Source organism: Salvelinus sp. IW2-2015, linkage group LG11 (genome assembly GCF_002910315.2).
Source record: "Salvelinus sp. IW2-2015 linkage group LG11, ASM291031v2, whole genome shotgun sequence".
NCBI lineage: Eukaryota > Metazoa > Chordata > Actinopteri > Salmoniformes > Salmonidae > Salvelinus > Salvelinus sp. IW2-2015.
In genome coordinates, this window is record NC_036851.1 from 31,675,563 (window position 1) to 31,696,723 (window position 21,161).

Genomic DNA, 21,161 nt, shown 5'->3' on the forward strand with positions numbered 1-21,161 from the left:
TAATTTGAGACAGCGCCTCAGAACAATAGCCAAATTAGCCGCCATGTTGGAGTCAACAGAAACCAGAAAATACATGATAAATGTTTCCTTACCTTTGATGAACTTCATCAGAATGCAGTCCTAGGAATCCCAGTCCACAATAAATGCTCGATTTGTTCATAATGGTCCGTTATTTATGTCCAATTAGCTACTTTGTTAGCATTGTTTGGTAAACAATTCCAAAGTCACAAAGCGCTATAACGTGACGAAATGTCCAAAAGTTCCATAACAGTCAGTAGAAACATGTCAAACGATGTACTGAATCAATCTTTAGAATGTTGTTAACATACATCTTGAATAACGTTCCAACCGGAGAATTAGATTGACTTCAGTTGAGCGATGGAACGGAGCTGCCTATCACGTGAACGCGCGTGGTCAAAGCATGTCAGCTTCGTGGCAGTGGTACTAATTCCTGTCTCCTTCGGCCCCCTTCACATTAGAGTCATCAACAAAGTTCTATTGACTGTTGACATCTAGTGGGAAGCCGTAGGAAGTGAAAACTCATCCATATCTCGCTGCAATTTGCACATGTATATATTACATGTGGTTATGTTTATGCTACCTACCCTTTAAGGTCTTCATTCCTGAAAAGAGGGATATGATTTTCCTTCCATGAAAGTTAAAGCAGGTGCGGSCGTTCAGTCAGACACTCATTATGTCTGCCCAATCGGTCCTCCAATGTCATACTGTACATCCCAAATAGCATGCCGTTACCATATATAGTGCACTACTATTGACCAGAGCCCTATAGGTCCTGGTCAAAAGTAGTACACTTTAAWGGGAATAGGGACGGGTGCCATTTTGGACTAACAGACACAAGCAGGACTCCCTCACAAATCACTCTACCTCCATAACCAGACACTGCCCTGGCATAGCATACAGTAGGCTCAGGAAGCCAACACTACATACCAGAACCTTTCCCTATCCCAAAATGTACAGCCAAGTCCTCCTTTCCTGAGCTTTCCCAAAACCCAGGATGATTTTTAACGAGCCTGCTGCCTTTATGATTTAGCCTGGAGGGACTCTTATTAAAAAAGGTACTGGTGAATAACTGGGGAGTTGTTACACACTGAATTCTTTTACACTGGAAAAACTACCATGTTTGATCCATTTGTCAGATCATTTGTTAAAAAAGAAAGGATCCAAAAATAACACGCTTTGGATTGGTCTGCAAACTATTTTTAATCAAATGTGTCAGCTAAATTTAGCAACTGTGCAGTTCTCTGAGCATAGACAGCAGTTAATCTACAGGGTGTGACTGGCGATGGGCTCAGATTTACGATATTCGACTTGAACTGTCAAAACACTAGCCTATACTACATTAGGGAACAGTTTGAGAACAGGGTAAACCAGTGTGGGAACACAAGAGAGGTACATTTTGGACTTGAGTGACATGACTTGAAACTCAACTTAATAGAAAATAAAATAACTTGAGACTTGACTTGGAGCCTCAAGACTCGACTTTGAATTGAGACTGATCACTTGAAATGGTATGGCCATGTTTTATAACGTAATGTCACAGAGTCTGGGGATTACTCTCCACGCAGCTAGAGACAGTATCCGCAACATCGGTCCTTGCAAAAAAAACGTGAAAGAAATTTGCTAGTGAAAACGCACTCTGCCGTCTGGTTGGACCAGCAAACTGTCAATCAACACAGGTCGGGTGAGCTAGCATACATCTATAGAAGAATCGAGTGCAGTGCAAAGTTTAAATTGTAGGGAGAGAGGATTACCATAAATAAATATGCAGCTCCAAAAATTGTTTGGTAATCAAATATATTAACTGTTTGCAAGCTCACCAGCAATGGAGCGTCAAGCAACTATTACTAGCATATGCCTACTGGTCTTTTGGTAAAAATCCACCTTTCCAGAAACAAGTCTCTCACCGTTGCCGCTTGCTATAGACCACCCTCTGCACCCAGCTGTGCCCTGGACACCATATGTGAATTGATTGCCCCCCATCTATCTTCAGAGCTCATGCTGCTAGGTGACCTAAACTGTGACATGCTTAACACCCCGGCCATCCTACAATCTAAGCTTGATAACCTCAATTTCACACAAATAATCAAGATAACCACCAGGTACAACCCAAAATCGTAAACACGGCACCCTCATAGATATCATCCAAACCAACTTGCCCTCCAAATACATATCTGCTGTTTTCAACCAAGATCTCAGCGATCACTGCCTCATTGCCTCATCCGTAATGGGTCTGCGTCAAACGACCACCCCTCATCACTGTCAAACACTCCCTAAAACACTTCAGCGAGCAGACCTTCTAATCAACCTGGCCCAGGTATCCTGGAAGGATATTGACCTCATCGCGTCAGTAGAGGATGCCTGGTTATTCTTTAAAAGTGCCTTCCTCACCATCGTAAATAAGCATGCCCCATTCAAAAAAATGTAGAACCAGGAACAGATATAGCCCTTGGTTTCTTTCAGACCTGACTGCCCTTAACCAACACAAAAACATCCTGTGGCTGCTGCATAGCATCAAATAGCCACGTGATATGCAACTTCCAGGGAATTAGGACAAAATATACACAAGCAGTTAGGAAAGGTAAGGCTAGCTTTTTCAATCAGAAATTTGCATCCTGTAGCACAAACTCAAAAAAAGTTCTGGGACACTATAAAGTCCATGGAGAATAAGAGCACCTCCTCCCAGCTGCCCATGCACTGAGACTGGATAAATCCACTATAATCCACTACACTGATAAATCCACTATAATGAGAATTTCAATAAGCATTTTCTACGGCTGGCCATGCTTTACACCTGGCTACCCCTACCCCGATCAACAGCCCTCCACCTTCCACAGCAACTCGCCCAAGCCTCCCTATTTCCCCTTCAACCAAATCCAGATAGCTGATGTTCTGAAAGAGCTGCAAAATCTGGACCCCTACAAATCAGCCTGGCTAGACAATCTGGACCCTCTCTTTCTAAAATTATCTGCCAAAATTGTTGCAACCCCTATTACTAGCCTGTTCAACCTCTCTTTCGTATCGTCTGAGATTCCCATAGATTGGAAAGCTGCCGCGGTCATCCCCCTGTTCAAAGGGGAGACACTCTAGACCAAACTGCTAAGACCTATATCTATCCTAACCTGCCTTCCTAAGTCTTCGAAAGCCAAGTTAAAAAACAGATACCGATCGTTTCGAAACCCACCGTACCTTCTCCGCTATGCAATCTGGTTGTGGACTTCAGGAAACAGCAGAGGGAGCACCCCCCTATCCACATCACGGGACAGTAGTGGAGAGGGTAGAAAGTTTTAAGTTCCTCGGTGTCCACATCACGGACAAACTAGAATTGGTCCACCCACACAGACAGCGTTGTGAAGAAGGCGCAGCAGCGCCTCTTCAACCTCAGGAGGCTGAAAAAATTCGGCTTGTCACCAAAAGCACTCACAAACTTCTACAGATGCACAATCGAGAGCATCCTGTCGGGCTGTATCACCGCCTGGTACGGCAACTGCTCCGCCCACAACCGTAAGGCTCTCCAGAGGGTAGTGAGGTCTGCACAACGCATCACCGGGGGCAAACTACCTGCCCTCCAGGACACCTACACCACCCGATGTCACAGGAAGGCCATAAAGATCATCAAGGACAACAACCACCCGAGCCACTGCCTGTTCACCCCGCTATCATCCAGAAGGCGAGGTCAGACAGGTGCATCAAAGCGGGGACAGAGAGACTGAAAAACAGCTTCTATCTCAAGGCCATCAGACTGTTAAACAGCCACCACTAACATTTAGTGGCCGCTGCAACATACTGACTCAACTCCAGCACTTTAATAATGGGAATTGATGGAAATGTATGTAAAAATGTATCACTAGCCACTTTAAACAATGCCACTTAATATAATGTTTACATACCCTACATTACTCATCTCAATGTATATGTATATACTGTACTCTATATCATCTACTGCATCTTGCCATCTTTATGTAATACATGTATCACTAGCCACTTTATGTTTACATACCCTACACTACTCATCTCATATGTATATACTGTACTCTATACCATCTACTGCATCTTGCCTATGCCGTTCTGTACCATCACTCATTCATATATCTTTATGTACATATTCTTTATCCCTTTACACTTGTGTGTATAAGGCATAGTTGTGGAATTGTTAGGTTAGATTACTTGTTGGTTATTACTGCATTGTCGGAACTAGAAGCACAAGCATTTCGCTACACTCGCATTAACATCTGCTAACCATATGTATGTGACAAATAAATTTGATTTGATTTTGATTTGGTTTCAGAGCTGGTCATGGGTGCACCTCAGCCACGCTCAAAGTCCTAAATGATATCATAACCGCCATCGATAACAGACATTACTGTGCTGCCGTATTCAACGACCTGTCTAAGGCTTTCGACTCTGTCAATCACCACATTCTTATTGGCTCAACAGCCTTGGTTTCTCAAATGATTCCTGGCCTGGTTCACCAACTACTTCTCAGCTAGAGTTCAGTGTGTCAAATCGGAGGGCCCATGCCACAGGATTTAATTCTCGGGCCAACTCTCTTCTCCGTATACATCAATGATGTTGCTCTTGCTGCTGGTGATTATTCGCAAAAAAGCATCCTTCACGCATGCTGCCAAACATACCCTCGTAAAACTAACCATCCTACCATCCTCGACGATGTAATTTACAAAATAGCCTCCAACACTCTACTCAACAAATTGGATGCAGGTCTATCACAGTGCTATCCGTTTTGTCACCAAAGCCCCATATACTACCCACCACTGCGACCTGTACGCTCTTGTTGGCTGGCCCTCGCTTCATACTCGTTGCCAAACCCACTGTCTCCAGGTCATCTACAAGTCTCTGCTAGGTAAAGCACCGCCTTATCTCAGCTCACTGGTCACCATAGTAGCACCCACCTGCTGCCAATGACTGGAACGAACTTCAAAAATCACTGGAGCTGGAGACACATCTCCCTCACTAGCTTTAAGCACCAGCTGTCAGAGCAGCTCACAGATCACTACACCTGTACATAGCCCATCTGCAAATAGCCCATCCAACTATCTCATCCCTATACTGTATTTATTTATTTATCTTGCTCCTTTGCAACCCACTATCTCTACTTGCACATTCATCCTCTGCCCATTCTACCATTCCAGTGTTTAATTGCTATATTGTAATTACTTCGCCACCATAGCCTATTTATTGCCATACCTCCCTTATCATACCTCATTTGCACATGCTGTATATAGACTTTTCCTACTGTATTATTGATTGTATGTTTGTTTATTCMATGTGTAACTGTGTTGTTGTATGTGTCGAACTGCTTTGCTTTATCTTGGCCAGGTCGCAGTTGCAAATGAGAACTTGTTCTCAACTAGCCTACCTGGTTAAATAACGGTGAAATAAAAAATAAAAAAATCTCAAAATTGCTTGAAATTAATAATTRACTTATGAAGTCTTAACCAAGTCAGTGGCCAAACCCACGTGAGCAYAGACATGACATTGGCATCATGGACGCCCCCTTTTCCCAGAAGTGTAGAAAACCCACTTCCGACAAAATGTACATTAGGCCAACGAGACAAACAGCGTGRGCTGAGAGGGACGTAATGGCTAGAAACTCTGAAAGTTTCAACAGAGAAGAAGAAAGACTCTGCAAGAAAACGCAGGGACTGGAGTCCCCACATTGAAATGGCTACTACTCTATAGACTAGAAAGCATGCGGACGGTGTTGAACCGGACGTCACGAATGGTTAAGAAAGCTACAAAACTAAAGACTACACAGGAACATTCAGTCTGCAGCTGTTTAAGTTCTTTAGCCTGGTAAACGCGACCGAGAACCACCGGGTGGTACTCTGAAAGATCTATTCTGGAGAACATTTCCCTATCAAACGACCATTGGTATGTCTGACCTATCCATTATAACAGACACTTCTAGAACAAAGGGAACAAGCTACAACTACTTTGATCTCTGGTGGACAAACCAGAGACTTTCTGTCGACTGACTCTCCAGCAGATGGACCAGCGATTTCAGAGAGACAAAGGCATACACTCGTAAATATGTACATTTCAATTCCTTTCTAATGAGTAGCTGTTCATGTGCCAAGTATTACCATTTCCATCAGCTGTGTGTACGATAGTGGAGTCCTTTGTCTTTTCCCCCGCTCTTTCTTACCTGCCCCTCCCTTTTCATTTGGTGTAACAAGCCGTCATATCGGTTTAGTCCACTAAGGACTTTTCATTGTATCATGTTAGTAACCAATGTATAACCTGTGTGTGTTTATGTACTTCTGTGTGATTATTTAGTTAGTTAGTAAATAAATAGTTAAGCCAATTGATATATTGCTGATTCATCATGTATACTAGGGTTCGTGCAGATATCCAAGAGTTTGCGACATTCAGAATGAGACTGATAGAAGATAAACACTTAATTAATGACTGATTGATGAGTGAAATGTAAGAGATATTTATATCTTTAAGAGTTCATTCGGAAAACGGTAACTTGTTAGATAAACTTTTTCCGTGGTGCCCCAAGATTGTGAATGAGTTAATTGTTACGGGATAAATTTAATCATCGTAATAATTAAACATAGATTTGATAAAACAATGGTCATCACATGAATGATAGTCAAGACATGACATATTGCTGCTCCCGTGCGAGAAATCTAAGATAGAATGAGGTATTCATTTTGCAGTCAGCCTATATAAAATTGAAAAGCAGATTACATTATGCACCCAGATTGTTATACACCATGGGAGTTGTAGACAAGAATCGTTGACGTGTGTGTTGCCATTTGAACAATACATAGAGGTTTCCTCCGTGTTGTTTCTCTGACATAGTCAGTGTAGGGTTAGTGATTACATTTAGATTACATTTCACTAGAATCCGAGCCAGCCAATTATAGACATTTTAGAAATAGAGCGTTGAGCCAAATGTGCTATTTCTGTCTTAGGAGCGAGTTATTCGGTCAGTATTAATTTCTAGAGCGAGGGCATAGATCCAGCAATGTTATAAATTTGAGGATAGATCTATTAGTTGACCGGGCCAGAGTAGACAGCGTGGGAAGGCCACAGGCATATCTCCTTTTATGTTACCACGCGTTCCGGTAATATAGTGCTAGCAAAGAAGAATGCTGAATGGGTTGAATGTGAGCCGTCACTAGCAAGCCCCCCTTCCTGTAGTGTAAATTATCCTGTTGTGTGCTTGGAACCAAATAAGAACAGCTAGCTATGCACGAGATGATAAAGCTAACAAAGGGAGAGCAGCCATTTTGTTTTTCCTGTGTCATGTTGAAATTCCGCCTTCTTGGGCGACGGAAGTCCCGCCCCTCTGTATTTCCGTTTGATTTCAACTTTCTGCGATCAGTGACCCCCGGGGGTGAAGAATCGGCAGTCATTTCTTTTAAAGAGTTATTTCTATGTGAGACCCACCGTGGTCTCACATTTATAACAAGTGGTTACTCTCAACTGATTGAATATCGTTGTCTCATTCAATTTAACTAAGAGGTGAAATTGCCAGACCTTTTTCAAATGAATAATATCCCTTGCCTCTCACGTTGAGAATCATGCTGAAACTACACTTCCAGGACGTATCGCTTGTTCACCCTGTGTATGTCACCAGCCTCGAATCTGAACCCCCGCTACTCGGAGCAGACTTGATGGATCGGTTACTCCCATTAATGGATTGGAAAACCAACCATGTATGGTTTCAGGTCACAGTGCCTTCTCCACTGAGCACACTGTCATCTCCCAACGCTAACTGCAACGCAGTCATCCATGAGGGGTGTCTGTTGAAAGCACCCCTTGGGAAAAATACGTTTCGAAACCTCTTGGTGCAGAATCTGATCCAAGGAGATATTACCATATCTCGACACATTCCATCAGCAGGGCTCTACAGTGCAAGTATTTCATTCGCATTTGCCCCTAAAAATAGATATGTGCGAACCGGAAAAAATTATTTACGAGCACATTGTGCGATTAAAGATTACAACCTACCGTAATCTATTTTCCCCCGCTGCTAATTGTTTAAAAACTACAAGTAAGACATTCCACAAGTGGCATGCGCCAACCACAGTAGAGTTTTCTGTGATGACGCAGTCCAGTAAGAGAGAGAAAGGTGAACAACATTGGAAAATAGTATCAGTATAGGCTATAAGTTAACGTGCAGACATCGCTAAAAATGAAGCCCATTCAATTTTATTTTAAGCGAAAAAGAGACGGGGAATCCAGCAAGGGGGATTCGCAAGGTTCAACTAATGAAGCCTCTTCACAAGGTTTACCTGAGGCGGCTAACGTTGACATGGCGGCTAACGTTAGGGATGCTGAGAACAACGTTAGCGAAGCTACCGTGACCCCCGCTGTCACTTCAACATCCACTGTAGCCGGTGGAGGGAGAACATATAGATTCAATGCGAATTCGCTCAAAATGTTCCCATGGCTAGAGTTCGAAAACAACGTCATGTTCTGCAAATATTGTAGAGGGCAGAAACAAGCGGGCAACTCGTCCTTCATGTCAGGAAACCCGCATCTGAAAAGAGATAGCGTAGCGAAACATAACATATCGCGGCGGTATATCCAGTGCAGAGATCTGTACCTGTTGAGACAGGAGAAACCATCAGGCACAGTGTCAGCAGCCTTGAGGAGGCACAGTGTCAGCAGCCTTGAGGAGGCAAATGCTGCTGTCTGAGGAGAAGAAGAGGAGACAGCTGAAAATAAAGATAATCATTGCATACTTCACTGCGAAAGAAGAAGAACCTTTCATCAAATTTGGGCCGCTTATCAGACTCCTCCACAAAAACCGAGTTGACATTAATCCCCCATACGACAATGATGTAAGATGTGCGGAGATGATCGGTTAAATTGCTGACATAATGAGAGAGAGCCTGTCAGCGAAGCTGAAAGCCGCAAAGTATCTTGCCGTTCAAATAAACGGAGACACTGATATATCCAACACCAAATGCGAGATTGTCTACATACGCTTGTTGAAGAATGGGAAGCCAGTTAGTCTTCTGGTCGGACAACAGACCCTTGAGCACTCTCATGCCATTGGTAAGTTGTTCCTCTTTATAGGCTTTATTTTTGTGTAAAGTTGAATCATTATTCATAATGGAGATAATTTAGTTTGTCAGAAATACTTTTGTATAATCGTTTTTTTGTGTTGTCATTCGAGGTGTTTTGGATGTCACCAAGGCCACATTTCGTGCTGTTTGCCCAGAAGAGGATGGAGGGTCATGGATGAAGAAGTGCATCTCCTTCGGGCAGATGGTGCCACCGTGGGGGAGTGATTGCCCACCTGCAGAGAGAGACAGGGGGGCATATAATCCCAATCCACTATGCCACATAGGTTTGTAACTAATAAATTATCTATGATTTAGTTTTATTTGCTAGCAGAGAATGTTAAACAATACTGTGTGTGTATCTGTGTGTGTGTGTCTGTGTGACTGTCAAGTGTCTTCACTGACATTTTCAACCTCTCCCTGACCGAGTCTGTAATACCTACATGTTTCAAGCAGACCACCATAGTCCCTGTGCCCAAGGAAGCGAAGATAACCTGCCTTAATGACTACCGCCCTGTAGCACTCACGTCAGTAGCCATGAAGTGCTTTGAAAGGCTGGTCATGGCTCACATCAACACCATCATCCCGGACACCCTAGACCCACTCCAATTCACATACTGCCCCAACAGATCTACAGATGACGTAATGTCAATCGCACTCCACACCGCCCTTTGTCACCTGGACAAAAGGAACACCTATGTGAGAATGCTGTTCATCCACTACAGCTCAGCGTTTAATGCCATAGTGCCCACGAAGCTCATCACTAAGCTAAGGACTCCTGGAATAAACACCTCCCTCTGCAACTGGATCCTGGACTTCCTGACGGGCTGCCCCCAGGTGGTAAGAGTAGGCAACAACACGTCTGCCACACTGATCCTTAACACAGGGGCCCCTTAGGGGTGTGTACTTAGTCCCCTCCTGTATTCCCTGTTCACCCGCGACTGCATGGCCAAACACGACTCCAACACCATCATTAAGTTTGCTGACAACACAACAGTGGTAGACCGTGATCACCGACAACGATGAGACGGCCTATAGGGAGGTCAGAGAACTGGCAGTGTGGTGCCAGGACAACAACCTCTCCCTCAATGTGAGAAAGACAAAGGAGCTGATCGTGGACTATAGGAAAAGGTGGGCCAAACAGGCTCCCATTAACTTCTCTAGGATAGGGGGCAGCATTTTCACGTTTGGATGAAAAGCGTGCCCAGAGTAAACTGCCTCCTACTCAGTCCCAGATGCTAATATATGCATATTATTAGTATTGGATAGAAAACACTCTGAAGTTTCTAAAACTGTTTGAATCATGTCTGTGACTATAACAGAACATATTTGGCAGGCAAAACCCCGAGGACAAACCATTCAGAATTTCTTTTGAGGTCACTCTTTTCAATGGGTTTTCATTGGGAATCCAGATTTCTAAGGGACCTTCCTGCAGTTCCTATCGCTTTCACTGGATGTCAACAGTCTTTAGAAATTGGTTGAGGGATGACATATTGCTGCTCCCGTGCGAGAAAATTAAGATAGAATGAGGTATTCATTTTTGCCAGTCAGCCTATATAAAATTGAAAAAGCCAAGATTACATTATGCATCTGCCAGGATTGTTATACACCACTGGGAGTTGTAGGACAAGAATTCGTTGACGTGTGGTGTTGCCGGATTGAAGACAATACATAGAGGTTTCCTCCGTGTTGTTTTCTCTGACATAGTCAAGTTTTAGGGTTTAGTGATTACATTTAGGATTAACATTTCACTAAAGAATCGAGCGCAGGCCCAATTAAGACATTTTAGAGATAGAGCGGTGAGCAATGTGCTATTTTGTCTTAAAGGAGCGAGTTATTCGATGTCAGTATTAATTTCTAGAGCGAGGGCATAGATCCAGCAATGTTATAAAATTTTTGAGGATAGTGCTATTAGTTGACCGGGCCAGAGTAGACAGCGGTGGGAAGGCCACAGGCAAATGATCTCCTTTTATCGTTCCGACGCGTTCCGGTAATATAGTGGCTAACGCAAAGAGAATGCTGAATGGGTTGATGTAGCGGTCACAGCAAGCCCGCCCTTGCCTGTAGTGGTACAATTATCCCTGTTGGTGGGTGCTTGGATAACCAAATAGGAACAGCTAGGCTATGCACGAGATGATAAGCTAGACAAAAGGGAGAGCAGTGCCATTTTGTTTTTCCCCTGTTCCATGTTTGAATTCGCCGCGCTTCTTGGGCGACGGAAGTCCCGCCGCCCTCTGTATTTGCCGTTTGGATTTCAACTTTCTGCGATCAGTGAACCCCCGGGGTGAAGAATCGGCAGTCATTTCTTTTAAAGCAGTTATTTCTATGGTGAGACCGCACCGTGGTCTTTCACATTTTATAACAAGTGGTTACTCTCCACTGATTGAAATATCGTTGGTCTCATTCATTTAACTAACGGAGGTGAAATTGCCAGACCTTTGTTCAAATGAATAATACCCTTGCTCTCACCGTTGAAGTCATGCTGAAACTACAACTTCCAGGACGGTATCGCTTGTTGTCACCCTGTGTATGTCACAGCCTCGAATTTGAACCCCGCTATCGAGGCAGAGCTTGATGGATCGGTTACTCGCCATTCAATGGATTGGAAAACCAACATGGTCTGGTTTCAGGTCAAGTGCCATTCTGGCCACTGAGCGCACACTGTCATCTCCCAACTTAACTGCACACGGCAGTCATCCATGAGGGGTGTACTGTTGAAAGCAACCCCTTGGGAAAAATACGTTTCGAAACTCTGTGGTGCGAATCTGATCCAAGGAGATATCCATATCTCGACACATTCCATCAGCAGGGCTCTACAGTGCGAAGTATTGTCATGTCGCAATTGCCCGCTAAAAATAGATATGTGCGAACCGGGAAAAAATTATTTAAGCGAGCACATTGTGGCGATTAAAGATTACAACCTAGCCGTAATCTATTTTCCCCCGCTGCTAATTGTTTAAAAACCTACAAGTAAGACATTCCAAAAAGTGGCAATGCGCAACGGCTGGTAAACGTGACCGAGAACCACCGGGTGGTACTCTGAAAGATCCATTCTGGAGAACATTTCCCTATCAAACGACCATTGGACCAACGACCAGACGTGTCCATTTTTACCGACACTTCCAGAACAAAGGGAACAAGCTACAACTACGAAATACTTTGATCTCTGGTGGACAAACAAGAGACTTTCTGTCGACTGACTCTCCAGCAGATGGACCAGCGATTTCAACAGAGACAAAGGCATACACTCGTAAATATGTACATTGCAATTCCTTTCKAATGAGYRGCTGTTCATGTGCAAAGTATTACCATTTCCATGAGTCTAGTTATCAGCTGTGTGTAAGATAGTGGAGTCCTTTGTCTTTTCTCCCGCTCTTTCTTACCTGCCTCTCCCTTTTCATTTGGTGTAACAAGCCGTCATATCRGTTTAGTCCACTAGGGACTTTTCATTGTATCCTGTTAGTAACCAATGTATAACCTGTGTGTGTTTGTGTACTTCTGTGTGATTATTTAGTTAGTTAGTTAATAAATAGTTAAGCCAATTGGTATATTGCTGATTCATCATTTATACTAGGGTTCGTGCAGATATCCAAGAGTTTGCGTAATTCGGAATGAGACTGATAGAAGTTAAACAATTAATTAATGACTGAAATGTAAGAGATATTTATATCTTTAAGAGTTCATTCGGAAAACAGTAACTCGTTAAATAAACTTTTTCCATGGTGCCACAAGATTGCAAATTAGTTCGTTGCTACAGGATTAATTTAATCACCGTAATAATTAAACATAGTTAATCGATTTGATGAAACAATTGTCATCACATTAATGATAATCAAGACACGACAGCTGCTACTCGCTGTTTATCTATACATAGTCACTTCTCCCCTACAAACATGTRCAAATTACCTCAACTAACCTGTACCCTCGCACACTGACTTGGTACCAGTACCCCCTGTATATAGCCTCGTTATTGTTATTTTATTGTGTTACTTTTTTAAATAATTTTAAACTTTATTAATTTGTATCTTTGTAGTGACTGGGTTTATTGACACACCATCCAAGGTGTAATTAATAACATCACCATGCTCAGAGGGATATTCAATGACTGCTTTTTTTTACCCATCTACCAATAGGTGCCTTTCTTTGTGAAGCATTGCAACACCTCCCTGGTCTTTGTGGTTGAATCTGTGTTTGAAATTCACTGCTCAACTGAGGGACCTTACAGAGAATTGTATGTGTGGGGGTACAGAGATTAGGTAGTCATTCAAAAATCATGTTAAACAYTATTATTGGACAGTCCATGCAACTTATGTGACTCGTTAAGCACATTTTTACTCCTGAACTTATTTAGTCTTGCCATAACAAAGGGGTCGAATACTTATTGACCAGACATTTTAGCTTTTCATTTTTGATTAATTTGTAAAAATGTCAAAAAACATAATTCCACTTTGTCATTATGGGGTATTGTGCTAGTGATAAAAACATCTTAATTGAATCAATTTTMAATTCAGGCTGTAACACAACAAAATTTGGAAAAAGTCARGGACTGTGAATTTTTCCTGTAAGGAACTGTAACTAACTCTGTATTGAATCCTACCTCAAAGTAGCAGTTTCCTTTGGATAACGGCCTTGGAGCCACGTAGCAGCCAACTTCATCAGAGTTCCCTTGGTAACTGTAACAGAATTTCAGAAATGTGTTTACATTAATCGTATCGCATTTGCAAATGTACTCAACAAACATACAAGCATATGCTACACAACATACAGTTGTTCTTTAACTTGTGGATGGTACAGGCCAGCCAAGTCAGTGAGAGCAGGACAGTGTGAAAGAAAGTATGAGTCTAAAGCAGGGGTCTCCAACCTTTTCTAGCATGAGAATAGCTACTTTTTTTTTTTTAAGAAACATGTTGSGAGCTACTCATTTTTTAAATAGATTTCAAATTAGGCACATACTTCTACGAGTAATGAGAGCACAGCACAAGAAAACACCACAGCAACTGTCACAAGTTCCGCTGCAACAGCGGGCCACAAACAGATGCAGGTATGTGTCTGTGGTTGGAGGAAAGGGTTGGGTTGAGGATCCACCAGGGGAAGAAGGGGTGTTTGGGTAAAGAGAGACAGAGGCCTCGCATTGATCACTTTCTGCGAAAGCGATCAAATCAGTCGAATGAAGCACAGCAACTGGACGCAAACCATAGTTTGCAGTGCATCAGTACCACTGTCATGGAGGACGTAAACTCAAGCACCGAAGTAACAACTGAGGTGGAACCAACAACAGGAGTGAACTCACCCAGCCTCCCAGACCTGCAGTCGAGAGGAGACTACCAGGGCACAGACCGTATGTGAAGTGGCCTGGCGCCAGTGACAAGAAGTTGTGGGAAGCAGTGAATACTGACCTTAGCTTGACCCTCGAGAAACTTCGAGGCACAGTGGAGAAGAAGTTGGAGAGGATGGGGACAACATCTATGAGTACGGGGCAGAAAGCTTTGGAGTGCAAGAGGCAAAATGCGGGAGAAAGGTTCCAAACCCACCAGTTTCCAGGAGGCAACAAGAAATCAAGCGCCTCATTCAAGAAAGGAGACAGCTTAAGAAACAGTGGAAGAAGGCCTCGGAAGTGGAAAAGGAGGGCATAGAGGCACTTCAGGCTGACATTAAAACCCGGTTGGCATCCCTCCGTAGAGCAGAGAACCTACGGAAACGCAGAAGGAAGAAAGAAACAAACTAGAACTCGATTCTATAAAGATCCCTTCAAGTTCCTTAAAAGTCTCTTCACAAAGGAAAAAAAGTGGAGCTCTAAAACAACAAAGAAAGACCTAGAGGAGCACCTGATAACAACAAACTTTGACTCAAAGCGACATTAACATCTGGCCATCCCATCAGATATCCCACCCATTGAACCCCCGAACATCATATTGAGACCAGCCCTCCGACATGGAAAGAGGTGGAAAACACAGTTCGACGGGCAAGAACAGCATCAGCCCCGGGGCCAAATCGAGTCCCGTACAAAGTGTATAAGAACGCACCAGACGTCCTGAGGTTCCTCTGGAGGCTTATGAGAACAGCTTGGCAAAAGAAGATAATACCCAAAGTGTGGCGTAGGGCAGGCGGGTCCTGATCCCTAAGGAGAAGGATGCAGTGAACATCAGCCAATTCCGCCCAATCTCCTTACTGAATGTCGAGGGTAAAATCTTCTTTAGGGTCATTGGCCGAGGATGGCCGAGTACCTGCAAGGAATGCGTACGTCGATACATCTGTACAGAAGGCAGGAATATCAGGGTTCTCTGGCTGCTTGGAACATTCCAGCATGATCTGGCACCAGATCCAAATGGCCAGGTGGAGAAAAGGGACCTCCATGTAGTCTTCCTCGACCTCGCCAATGCATTTGGCTCTGTGGCCCCATGAACTCCTGTGGTCTGCCTTCAGATTTTTCCACATACCGGACACCATCACAACCCTGGTGAAGTCGTACTTCCAGGATCTGCGTTCTGCTTCACCACCTCATGGCAGTGCCTGAATGTAGGTATAATGGCGGGATGTACCATTTCTCCGTTGGCATTCGTAATGGCAATGGAGGTTATCATCAGATCCTCAAAATGGGTTGCTGGTGGACAGCGAGTCGACTCTGGTTTCCGCCTCCCTCCACTCAGAGCCTACATGGACGACATTACAACATTGACCACCACTGTCCCATGCACCAGGAGACTACTCAGAAAACTCGAGGAGAACATCAGCTGGGCCCGTATGAAGATTAAACCATCCAAGTCACGCAGCATCTCGATTGTRRAGGGAGTACTCTCTGACCTGAAATTCTTCATCGGAGATGACCAAATCCCAACAGTGTCTGAGCAGCCGGTAAAAAGCCTTGGAAGGTGGTATGATGCAAGCCTGAAGGACAAAGACCAGGTGCAACAGCTGCGCAAAGACATCAGTAGTAGCCTACAGTCCATCGACAACACCCAGCTACCTGGAAAGTTAAAGGCCTGGTGTCTGCAGTTTGGTCTCCTACCCCGGGTGTTGTGGCCCCTAGCAGTGTATGAGGTTCCAATCTCAACAGTGGAGAAGATGGAAAGAGGAGTCACAGGCTACTTAAAGAAGTGGCTTGGAGTTCCACGATGCCTTACCACCATAGGCCTCTATGGAGATGGTGTCCTCAAGCTGCCCCTCACCAGTCTAACAGAGGAATTCAAGTGTGCAMAAACCAGGCTCCAGATGACACTGAATGAATCTCGAGACCCAGTGGTGAGCAACAACGCGCCGACCTTGGCAACTGGGCGCAAATGGARGCCAGGAAAAGYAGTCCAGGAGGCAACAGCAGCCCTCAGACATGCTGACATTGTGGGTCATGTTCAGCAAGGGAGAGGAGGCCTTGGGCTAACTAGCCGTGCTGCTTGGAGTAAGGCCACTGCACCAGAGCGGCGGAAGATGGTAGTGCAGGAAGTACGCCATCAGGAGGAGGCTGCAAGGTGGGCCAAGGCAGTCTCTCTTGCCAAACAGGGACAGTGGACTCGATGGGACAGTGTGGAGAAGAGGAAGATCAGCTGGAAGGATCTGTGGGCCATGGAAGCGAGGCGGTTGAGCTTTTCCATCAGAGCAACATATGACGTCCTTCYAACACCAGTTAATCTTCACCAATGGTRTGGTGAAGATCCRGACTGTGCCCTCTGTTCCATGCCAGCCAACCTCAGGCACATTCTCACAGGGTGTAAAACAAGCCTCACCCAAGGACGCTACACTTGGCGTCACAACCAAGTCCTTAAAAACCTTGCGTCCRCCCTGGAGGACAAGCGAACTGCCACCAACTCCCTACCACCCCCAGCAGCATCACACCCCTTACRGACGACMTTTGTCCGCGAAGGRGCTAAACCWCCRAAGAGCGGCTCTACACCATTAGAGCGAGACCAGCTGCGCTTGGCCCGCGACTGGAAAATGCTAGCTGACATTGGCCGGCAACTTGTGTTTCCTCCGGAGAWCGCMACCACCACCCTAAGACCTGACATGGTGCTCTGGTCCCGTTCGCTCAAGAAGGTCTTCATCATTGAGCTCACAGTACCCTGGGAGGACTCAGTAGATGAGGCTTATGAGCGAAAACATCTGCGCTATGCCGATCTAGCTGCCGAAGCACGGCATCATGGCTGGAACACAGAAGTCCGACCAGTGGAGGTGTGCTGCAGAGGTTTTGTGGCAACATCTACAACCAGACTGCTTAGAGACCTGGGAATTAAGGGCAAAGAGCCAGCGTTCGGCAATCTAAGCAGTATCAGAGGCGGCAGAAGGCAGCAGTCAATGGCTCTAGGTGAAGAGGAAAGACTCCAGCTGGGCCCCGAAGTGAGAGGGCCAGGAGGTATGCGGTCAACAATGCTTGACTCAGGGAGGAGGACGCCCCTGCCATGCATAGTCCCATGGGATGTTGGCTATCAACAACAAGGCAACTCCTATGACTAATTGGGAATGGGACGCAAGCGTAGGATTGATCACCCTGTCGTTGGCCGCCTTTGGGGAGGGTGTATAGTGTGAAAGGCCGAAACACCCTAGGAACCAAAGGTACACTACTGACGATGCGCTCCCCAAATTTCACCAGGCTCACTGTTCATGAACTCTTGGAAGTGCTTGCACAAAGGATAGTAACATCTCATCCTGTGTTCTTGGAATCTCTGCAACTCTTCCCCGGGAACAAGAGACGTGTTTTCTGTCAATATACCTGGTAAAATAATGGTTAAGGGGGCTAAAACATAAAATTGTTTTTGGTATTTTCCTGAATTCTGTCTGTTCTCGGTTTTATTTTTCCTGGTTTGGGATTGTTTTGGTTTTTATTCTTAATATTACAATTATTCATAGAGACACAACGAAAATGAATGTTCTGAGTCCATGACAATGATTAAATCAAATCAGAAGACCATTGTTGATTTTAGTGTAATTTAATTGCACATCTAGCAAGATAGTAATGTGTCGGTCTAGAGATGTTTCTGCTGTTAGGCCTGCTACTGCAACACATCATGGCAGAGTTTGCAAAACAATGGAAACCCAATTGATACAAATAATCATGATATAGTTATGTCAGTTAAGCCTACTTGGCCGTTAACATTTAACTTAGAAGAATTTTGGGGAAAGTCTTTCTGTATACCCACAAGACGGTTATAATTWGTATCGGTAACTGGCTACATACATAGTGAAAGACAAACGTGCGCACAGACAGACAGACAATTGCTGGGAATTAATTGGCAGATATTGTGTTACGTTTGGCTTTTTAAGCCAATAATGGCTAACCAAGAGTGGGATAATGACAATGTGGCTTTGATTGTATAGTAGCCTATGACAGTTTACGATGGAACACATGAAAAATTGCATGTACTTTCAGAATTGATTGGTGAGCTACTCATAGCTTGGCTGCGAGCTACTGGTAGCTAGCAATCTACCTGTTGGAGACCACTGGTTTAAAGCAATAAATCCTGGTCCCAGTACAAACTAATCTCGCCCACCAGCCGGCTCTCTTTCTTTAGAGATGTCTGGTTTCCGAGCTCCTCAGGACGAGACTTATTTTATTTGAAGGGGGTGGATCAGCTTTAATATTGCGGATAGATTGTTGCTTCCATCAATGTAATTGTCTGCATCTGGACTTGACTGGAAGTCTATGGCAGAAGCAGATGAAACAATCGCTGGTTTTAATTGGCTAATCTCTCAGTCCATYACCATCTAGCCCAACCCWTAGAACCTCCCCTCTGAATTGTGGATTTCGAAGCACGAGCAGTGCAAGTAGGTGATTCGTTTTGCATGGCCCGGTGCCCCAGGTGGCGTGGTTTGCTCATTATCAACCATTCCATTGGTCCTAAGGAGAAATCTCCACCCAGCCGGGGAACCGTGCCATGCTCCCGAATGGAGCAGCGGTCTTAGGCACTGCATCTCAGTGTAAGAGGCGTCACTATAGTCCCTGGTTCGATTCCAGGCTGTATCACATCTGGCCGTGATTGGGAGTCCCATAGGGCAGAGCACCATTGGCCCAGCGTTGGCCGGGGTAGGCCGTCATTGTAAATAAGAATTTGTTCTTAACTGACTTGCCTAGTTAAATAAAGGTGAAATTAAATTAAAAACAATAAAAACTCACGAAGGGCTTGAATAAATTGTGTTACTACTCGGCTGCAACAAAAGCCTGCACTCACAACGGGCTTGTTTGACATAACTGCAAAAATCCCCATGCGTAATAACTAATTATTATTATTTGTAGATCAGTAAGTCAGTCACAACTTACCCAGAATGCATCACATATTTGACGTTCTTGACCCATTGGGTCCCCAGAACCAGGAATTTGATGAAATTGTCAATTTGGGTAAATTGTAACTGTCTGAATAATCTGACTGTTCCTTCTCTTTACATTCCTTACCCAGAACCAGGTTTGAGGAACACTGGGCTGGCTAAAGTGTCATTATCTATCATGCCTCATACTACACTTCACCAAGCAGCATTCYGGGTATGTGTAAATGTACTTGGCGAATAAAAGTAATTCTGAYAGTTTTCATACCCACCTGAGCACTTCTCCATCCCTCATCATCCTCTTGAACCGTTCGCGGTACCGCACGGCCCGCACCTCCCGTATCCTCCGCCTCCAGTTCATAAAGCGGTAATGGAGGTTGATTTCGTCCATCGTTTACCTGAGGACAGAGACATGAACCACGAGGTGCTTATCCCTTACGCTCATATCATTTTTTACAGAGACCGCTTCATATGAATAGCAGGCTCCAAGCACGGATTATGGACTCGGAGGTGGTCGGTGTGTTGCGCCGGCATTGTTTGGTTCAGTTGGATCAAAATCAAACWGAAAATGAAATGCCCGGCAAAAGTAGCAAGCCTGGGTGAGGGTGTCTAATAATAACACATATAATGTACGGTTTAATACCTACTTAATACACTAGCTAGCTATATACCTACCAATACATGACACATAGCTTAACTAGCTACAGTTGCCAACTGCATAGCTAACGTTTTAACAGCAGGGCTGTATTCATTCCTCCGATCCTGTTGCAAAACGTTTCTTAAACGGAACGCAACGGGGAGGGACTTACCGAAACGTTTTGCAACTGTTTGGACTAATAATTACGCCACTGGGAAATAGCTAGGTGGCTRGCTAGGTTGCTAGCTATCCACATCAAGCACTTAGCGACTTCACACACAGGAAGAACATAATTCCGTACGTAGCATATCGTCTCACACGTCCGGGAACGTTTTATTTATTTATAAAACACACACAAAAGTTGCCCACCTTGTCGTTAGACTACTATCTKTCAAGTGGCCGCATTCGTTATTGTTTACAAATTTCCAGTACGTCGAGCTCCATCAAAACAAACTCCGCAGAGTTCAAATGGCGCCTTCTAATGACATCATGATACATTTACGTTCTAGAAAATGTACGGTTCCGGGTAAACTTCGAGCTCTTGCATCAGCAATCTAAATAAAATACTCTTTATTGTAGTTGTTGAATTAATATTATGGGTAGACTATATGACAGGGGAAATAATATTTCCGTGGTAGTAAGTTCTGATAACATGTAGTGGACATTTTGGTAGTTTACTTTTCAAAGAGCATGATCATCAAAATTGACTAGGCTCTTGACAGTGAACATTTGTATTAGCCTATACTGTGTGTGGTATGGAGGATGAGTGAGAGAGAGAATTTGAGGTGACAGTAAAATAATAAATGACTAATTATGGGGCGGAGGCGTGTGTAAGGAGAAATTCTGAGTTCTGTGGGGGGTACTTCTAGTTAGGTGTGGAAAGGGAGGGTTTCCATAGGTAAAATCATGCATAGATTCTKGCACATTGTTTGGAACATTTTCGATTGTGAAATGTGTGAACCAAATAGCGTTCGTATCGTGGACTGCCAGCAAATTGTTCTTGCCTTTACATATTTGTTGCCAGATTGGATTTAGCATCAAACAGCATTCTTTTAAAAAACAGTTATTTTTTTAAATAAGTAATTTTTTTAGAGGTGGTCTTCCCACTCAAAGTCATTCACTAGTCCATTATCATGACACACACACAGAGGAATGCGTTTCCTGTGATGGTAGAATTAATCATGTGGGCGACTCCATGCCAGCGTAGGCTTTCT

General features: G+C 44.1%; 1 protein-coding gene across 5 annotated transcripts in view; it reads right to left on the bottom strand.

Annotated features, from left to right (window-relative positions):
* The window catches only part of LOC111970186 (SPRY domain-containing protein 3), a 132,461-nt gene extending 112,032 nt beyond the window's left edge, over positions 1-20,429 (bottom strand). For 3 of the 5 annotated variants that reach the window (XM_070445666.1, XM_070445665.1, XM_023996766.2), the window contains exons 1-3: positions 20,317-20,429; positions 19,583-19,708; positions 13,663-13,738 (exon numbers count right to left, since the gene is read on the bottom strand). In XM_070445666.1, coding sequence (XP_070301767.1) covers positions 13,663-13,738; positions 19,583-19,598 — 92 coding nt within the window. In that variant the 5' untranslated portion in view covers positions 19,599-19,708; positions 20,317-20,429. Of the gene's footprint in view, positions 1-8,602; positions 8,957-8,985; positions 9,302-13,662; positions 13,739-19,582; positions 19,709-20,316 lie in introns of those variants that run through there. The other 2 variants (XM_023996767.2, XM_023996768.2) reach the window with 2 other exon arrangements.
* Between the last annotated feature and the right edge of the window lie 732 nt (positions 20,430-21,161).